Below are 7,498 nucleotides of genomic sequence, written 5' to 3' on the forward strand. Positions count from 1 at the left end.
CCAGGAGGTGGAGGAGGTTGCAGTGAGCTGAGATCACGCCACTGAACTCCAGCCAAGGCAACAGAGGGAGACTTGGCCAAAAAAAAAAGTTGGGGCACAGTGGCTCAGGCCTGTAATCTTAGCACTTCGGGAGGAAGAGGTGGGCGGATCACGTGAGGTCAGGAGTTCAAGACCAGCCTGGCCAACATAGCAAAACCTCGCCTCTACTAAATACACAAAAATTAGCCGGGTGTGGTGGCAGGCGCCTGTAATCCTAGCTACTCAGGAGACTGAGGCAGGAGAAGAGCTTGAACCCGGGTGGCAGAGGTTGCAGTGAGCCGAGGTCGGCCATTGCCCTCCAGCCTGGGCAACAGAGTGAGACTCCACCTCAAACAAACAAAACAAAAACAAAAGCAAAGGGTGTCTCCTGTAATCCCAGCACTTTGGGAGGCCAAAGTAGGCGGATCACTTGAGGTCAGGAGTTCGAAACCAGCCTGGCCAAAATGGTGAAACCTCCTCTCTACTAAAGATGCAAAAAATTAGCTGCATGTGGTGGTGGACGCCTGTAATCCCAGCTACTTGGGAGGCAGAGACAGGAGAATCACTTGAACCCAGGAGGCAGAGGTTGCAGTGCGCCGAGATCACGCCATTGTACTCCAGCCTGGGCGACAGAGACTCCGTCTGAAAACAAAAACAAAAAAACAAACCAAAACAAAAAAAAACAAAAATTAGCCGGCGGGCATCTGTAATCCCAGCTACTCAGGAGGCTGAGGCAGGAGAATCGCTTGATCCCGGGAGGCAGAGGTTGCAGTGAGCTGAAATCGTGCCACTGCACTCCAGCCTGGGCGACAGAGACTCTGGCTCAAAAAAAAAAAAGAAAAAAAAAAAAGGAAAGGATGTTATGTTATGGAAACTCCAGATACCACTTCTCCCCTCCAGTGGTCTGAGTTGCGCGGCGCTTTCCCGCCTGTCCGGTAGGGCGGCGCCGCGCAGAAAGCCGCGGTCCCTTTGCGGAAGGTGCCGCTCTTGGCTTTGGCGGCGCCGCTGTCGCTTGGAGGCGGTACTTCCTCCGGGATTTGCCGCGGGTTAGTGGCAAGTTCCTCTGCAGTTGTTTAGGCTGTGACTGTGGCCCATTTTGCGGTGTGCGGCCAGCGATGGAGCGCTCTGGGCCCAGCGAAGGTGGGTTTCATGAGGCGAGTCCGAGCGTGGTGGGCCGTGTCCGGGGCGCCGGGGCGCCGCACTAACTAGGCCTCCTCTCTTTTCCTCTTGCTCCAGCGACAGGCTCAGACGCGTCGGGACCGGACCCGCAGCTTGCGGTCACCATGGGCTTCACTGGGTTCGGTAAGTGATTGCTCCAGGCAGAGCTCCTTTTCCTTTTGCACAGGTTTGAAGAACCGCAGAGTGGGAGGGGAGATCGAGCTGTCAACTCGGAATTCCTGTAGCTCGGGTGCATACCTTTCAGTCTGTCAATACTCTTCTCCCATTTGTCTTCTATTCTGCGTATCCGTTAGAAGCAACTCAGAAGACAATTATGAGAGTCCTGGAGAGAGAGGAAGAGAAAAGATGTTTCTAATTTTAAGTCACTAATAATGCTAAAATGAACATTTTTTGTAAATAATAGCATTTGTACGAGGATTTTTAAAAATATGTAATTCTGTAGGGTAGATTTCTAAAAGAGAGCCTAGTTTATACAGAAGTATAAATATTTAAAAAGCTGAAAAATTGGGTATGTGTCTTTTAAAGCTGCTTGCTGCTTATTGTCGTAATACCCATCAAAAAGCTTGTTTTCAGGTTATACCAAAGTTAACAGAATTTAAGAATGCCATTTTTACCATATCCCTACCAACACAGAGTAGGTATTGTTTAAAAAGAAAATTATTTAAAAAATGAAAACAAGACTTTACTAGACTGATACATGAAAAATGTTTTCTCTTTATTTTGCATTTTAAAATTGTAAATGCTGTTCATCCAAACATTGGGATTCTAACTTCCCTGAACCTTTCCTCAAGGTGGTCTTGTTGTCTTTTGACCAGCCTGTATTAATTCTATGATAATGATTAAATAATAGACTTACACATGTTGACCTTGGGTTGTGTTCACACCTACTAGTTCTGTAGTTTTTCTATTCTTTTTTTTTTTTTTGTAGACTGAGTCTGGCTCAGTCGCCCAGGCTGGAGTGCAGTGGCGCCATCTCGGCTCACTGCAAGCTCCGCCTCCCGGGTTCATGCCATTCTCCTGCCTCAGCTGGGACTACAGGCACCCGCCACTAATATTTTTGTATTTTTAGTAGAGACGGGGTTTCACCGTTTTTGCCAGGATGGTCTTGATCTGACCTCGTGATCAGCCCGCCTCGGCCTCCCAAAGTGCTGGGATTACAGGCGTGAGTCACCGTGCCCGGCCTTTTCTATTCTTTTTTTTTTATTTTTTGAGATGGCGTCTTGCTCTGTCACCCAGGCTGCAGTGTACTAGTGCGATCTTGGCTCACTGCAGCCTCCACCTCCCAGGCTGAAGCCTTCCTCCCACCTTGGTCTCCTGAGTAACTGGGATCACAGATGTGTGCCACCACACCTGGCTAATTTTTTATACTTTTGGTAGAGATGAGGTTTCACCATGTTGCCCAGGCTGATCGATCTCCCTAGCTCAAGCGATCCTCCCACTTGAGCCTCTCAAAGTGATTATAGGCATGAGCCACCCTACCCGGTATAAATCCTTCATTTTAGTACCTCATTCCTTTACTCAGAAGTGAGAAAGGTGTCCACATGTTTGTGCCACGTAGGGGAAAATTAGTTACTGGGGGAGGAGGAGAATGTTTCCATGCTCATACAGTTCCTTGTTATAGGGCTGAGATTTCTGTTTTCCTCTTAGCTCCTTAAAGTACCTGCATTACTTCTCATGTTGCCCCTTTCATCTTCAAGCCAACTACAATGCCTCAAATCCTTCTCAAACATTGGATCTCTCTGACTTTTTCTGCCGTAGCTGTTCTGCATCTTTGCCTTTAAGGGCCAACTAGGATAGTCTCCCTATTTAAAAGTCCATAACCTTTATTACATCTGCAAAGGGTAACTTTTGGGACATTCTCCATTCTGCCTCCTGTATTAGTGTTGTTGTTTCTTAGAGTAGAGATCTAGGTAAATTAGAGGAGGATGGGAAAGTTGACTGATTAATAGTACTTAGTGAAGGGATTGTCATCAAAAGTTATCTGTGACTCAAACTCCTTCTGTGATATTTTATGGTTATATTGGAGCTATGTTATAAACAGACAAACTGAGTGTTTATTGATCAATATTGATCACCTGAAGTGTGGCCAACTTACTGCAAGGCAATCGCAGTCTGCCATTTGTTCATGTTTTAGGTAAAAAAGCTCGCACATTTGACTTGGAAGCAATGTTTGAACAAACTCGAAGAACAGCTGTGGAAAGAAGTCGCAAAACACTGGGTAAGAAGTTCAGATATTTATCCTTTTATTGGTTTAAGTACTATGTATACCTCATGCAAGTATATTAAAAAAGAAAAAAGAATGTGATTGGGCGCGGTGACTCACACACGTAATCCCAACACTTAGGGAGGCCGAGGTGGGCGGATCACCTGAGGTCAGAAGTTTGAGAGCAGCCTGGCCAACATGGTGAAACCCCATCTCTACAAAAATACAATAATTAGCTGGGCATGGTGCTGGGGCCTGTAATCTGAGCTACTCATGAGGTTGAGGCAGTCGCTTTGCTTGAAGTCGGGAGGTGGAGGTTGCAGTGAGCTAAGATCCCGCCGTTGCACTCCAGCCTGGGGTATAAGAGTGAAATTCCATCTCAGAGAAAAAAAAGTGTTGTTATACTGCTTGTCATTGTTGGATTTTTTGTTGGTGTTGAGATGGAGTCTTTCCCTGTTGCCCAGGCTGGAGTACATTGGCGGGATCTCGGCTCACTGCCGCCTCCACCTCCTGGGTTCAAGCGATTCTCCTGCCTCTGCCTCCTGAGTAGCTGGGACTACAGTCACATGCCACCACGCCTGGCTAATTTTTTGTATTTTTAGTAGAGACAGGGTTTCACTGTGTTGGCCAGGCTGATTTTGAACTCCTGACTTTGTGATCCATCTGCCTCGGCCTCCCAAAGTGCTGGGATTACAGGCGGAGCCACTGCACCCCTGCCTTTTTTTTTTTTTTCTTTGAGATGGAGTCTCGCTGTATCACCAGGCGGAGTGCAGGGGTGCGATCTCAGCTCACTGCAACTTCCACCTCCCCGGTTCAAGCAATTTTCCTGCCTCAGCCTCCTGAGTAGCTGGGACTACAGGTGTGTGCCACCACGGCCAGCTAATTTTTGTATTTTTAGTAGAGATGGGGTTTCACCATGTTGGCCAGGATGGTCTCATCTCCTGACCTTGTGATCTACCTGCCTCCCAAAGTGCTGGGATTACAGGTGTGAGCCACCGCACCCGGCCCAATTTATCATTTTAAAACCAACAATGGGCCGGGTGTAGTGGCTCACACCTGTAATTACAGCACTTTGGGAGGCTGAGGCAGGCGAATCACCTAAGGTCAGGAGTTCAAGACTAGCCTGGCCAACATGGTGAAACCCCGTCTCGACTAAAAATAGAAAAATTAGTGAGGTGTGGTGGTGGGCACCTGTAATCCCAGCTTCTAGGGAGGCTGAGGCAGGAGAATCGCTTGAACCTAGGAGGCAAGGGTTGTGGTGAGCTGAGATCGCACCATTGCACTCCAGCATGGGCAACGAGAGCAAAACTCCATCTCAAAGTAAAATAAAATAAGATAAGATAAAATAAGATGAAATAAAAAAATAAGCCACAAGAGCAAAACTCCATCTCAAAATAAAATAAGATAAAATAAAATATATAATATAAAATAAAATAACTAAAATAAATAAAGTATTGTACAGCAGCAATATCCAGTATTTGGCAGTGTGCCTGACAAAAAATATTTTCAGTCTTTGGAAGAAAACTTTTTTTGTGGTGAAAAGAAAGCTATCTACATGTACTATTTTTTTGAAAGAACTATTCATTACTTGTTTTATTTGAGATGGTGTCCTGCTCTGTTGCCCAGGCTGGAGTGCAGTGGCACGATCTCGGCTCACTGCGACCTCTGCCTCTTGGGTTCAAGTGATTCTCTTGCCTCAGCCTCCTGAGTAGCTGGGATTACAGGTGACCATCACCACGCCCGGCTAATTTTTTTGTATTTTTAGTGGAGACATGATCTCACCATGTTAGCCAGGCTGGTCTCGAACTTGTGACCTCAAGTGATCTGCCCGCCTCGACCTCTGAAAGTGCCGGGATTACAGGCGTGAACCACCGTGCCAGGCCAAAACCCATTATTATTATTTTGAGACGGAGTCTCACTCTGTTGCCCTGGCTGGAGTGCAGTAGTGCGATCTTGGCTCACTGCAAGCTCTGCCTTCTGGGTTCACGCCATTGTCCTGCCTCATCCTCTAGAGTAGCTGGGACTACCAACAGGTGCCCACCAACACCCCTGGCTAATTTTGTTTTTGTATTTTTAGTAGAGATGGGGTTTCACCGTGTTAGCTAGGATAGTCTCGATCTCATGACCTTGTGATCCACACGCCTCGGCCTCCCAAAGTGTTGGGATTACAGGTGTGAGCTGCTGCGCCCAGAAAAACCCCTCATTATTATGTGAAATTTCAAACACGGAAGTATAGTCATGAACTACCATGTACCTGTCAATCAGATTTAACTACTGTAACAGTTCATGGCTAGTGTTACTTCTGTTTCCCCTTTCAGATGATTTTGAAGCAAATCTTGGACATCATTTTACTCACAAGTATTTTTGTATGTATTTTAAAATGGTAAGGATTGTTTTAAAAAAAGCTTAACCAAGATACCTGTAAGCGATAGGAAAGACCAAGCTGTTTCTTACCCTCTCACACTCCTCTCAGTACTTCACTCCTTTTTTTTTTGATTTGAGGCAGGGTCTCACTGCTGTTGCTCAGGCTGGTGTGCAGTGCGTGACCTTGGCTCATTGCAGACTCAACTTCCCGGGCTCAGGTAATCCTCCCACCTCAGCCTCCCAAATAGCTGGGACTGTAGGTTGGTGCTACCACACCCCACTAATTTTTTGTATTTTTAGTTGAGGTAGATTTCACCATGTTGGCCGGGCACAGTGGCTCACACCTGTAATCCCAGCACTTTAGGAGGCCTAGACGGGTGGATCACAAGGTCAGGAGAGCGAGGCCATCCTGGCTAACATGGTAAAACGCCGTCTCTACTAAAAATACAAAAAAAAAAAAAAAAAAAAAAAATTAGCTGAAGCAGGAGAATGGCATGAACCTGGGAGGTGGAGCTTGTAGCGAGCCAAGATCGCCCCTCTGCACTCCAGCCTGGGTGACAGAGCGAGACTCTGTCTCAAAAAAAGAAAGAAAAAAGAAAGATTTCACCATGTTGTCCAGGCAAGTCTTGAATTCCTGGGCTCAAGTGATCCACTTGTCTTGGCCTCCCAAAGTGCTAGGATTACAAATGTGAACCAGTACTTTATTTCTGACACCAGATATATAGGAGTTTTCCCCCACACATCAACCAGTTTTCCAACTGGGTATTCGGTAACTCACTTTAATTCTGACACTGTCTGCCTGGAGACTACCACAAGACTGCCTTCACTCAGACACTAATCTCAAGTCACAGGTTGTGACCAGTGCTTCTAATCTGTCTATAAATCAGGGTTCCCATGACTCCTCTTTTTGGTTTGATAATTAGCTAGGATGGCTCACAGGGAAACACTTTACTTAGTTTTAACAGTTTATTATAAAGCGTGTTATAAAGGATACAGATGAACAGCCAGATGAAGTAATGCATTGGGCAAGGTATGGAGTGGGAGAGGTGCAGAGCTTCTGTGCCCTCTCTGGGTGCACCAACTCCCCAGCATCCCCCTGTGTTCAGCTACCCTGAAGCTAATCACATCTAGTGGTTCAAGAGTGTCTAGGCTGGGCGCAGTGGCTCACATCTATAATCCCAGCACTTTGGGGGCCAAGGTAGGAGGATGACTTGAGCCCAGGAGTTTGAGACAAACCTGGGCTAACACAGTGAGATCCTGTTCAAAAAAGTTTTAAAAAATTAGCTGGGCATGGTGGCGCACACCTGTAGTCCCAGCTACTTGGGAGGCTGAGGTGAGAGGGTCACTTGAGCCCAGAGGTTGAGGCTGCGGTGAGCTATGATCATGCCACTGCATCACAGCCTGAGTAAAAAAGCGAGAGCCTGTCTCAAAAGAAAAACAAAAATTTTTTCTATAGATCTTAATTTCCAGCTTCCCCAGAGATTGGTGGGTGGGGATGAAAGTTCCAATTATCTAACCCGTCAGTTTTTTTAGTGAGCAGCAGTCCCATGCTGAGGCCTAGGGGTCCCACACTAAGTCACTTCAATAGCATAAACTTAGGTGGGATCCAAAGGGGCTTCTAGTGAATAACAAAAGAGAGCTCCTATCACTCAGGAAATTCCAAGGGTTTCAGAAGCTCTGTGGCAGGAACCTGAAACAAAGACCAAATATATTTCTTTTTTTTTTTTTTTTTTT

General features: G+C 46.3%; 1 protein-coding gene across 1 annotated transcript in view; it reads left to right on the plus strand.

The window, feature by feature from the left end:
- Nucleotides 1–1,059: 1,059 nt before the first annotated feature.
- LOC105553366 (WD repeat-containing protein 70) overlaps nucleotides 1,060–7,498 on the plus strand; it is a 332,864-nt gene continuing 326,425 nt past the window's right edge. Inside the window, exons 1-3 of the mRNA XM_011999421.1 lie at nucleotides 1,060–1,158; nucleotides 1,255–1,320; nucleotides 3,332–3,415. Of these exons, the coding sequence (XP_011854811.1) occupies nucleotides 1,134–1,158; nucleotides 1,255–1,320; nucleotides 3,332–3,415 (175 nt within the window). The 5' untranslated portion in view covers nucleotides 1,060–1,133. The remainder of the gene's footprint in view (nucleotides 1,159–1,254; nucleotides 1,321–3,331; nucleotides 3,416–7,498) is intronic.

This window comes from Mandrillus leucophaeus, unplaced genomic scaffold (assembly GCF_000951045.1).
Source record: "Mandrillus leucophaeus isolate KB7577 unplaced genomic scaffold, Mleu.le_1.0 Scaffold1165, whole genome shotgun sequence".
NCBI lineage: Eukaryota > Metazoa > Chordata > Mammalia > Primates > Cercopithecidae > Mandrillus > Mandrillus leucophaeus.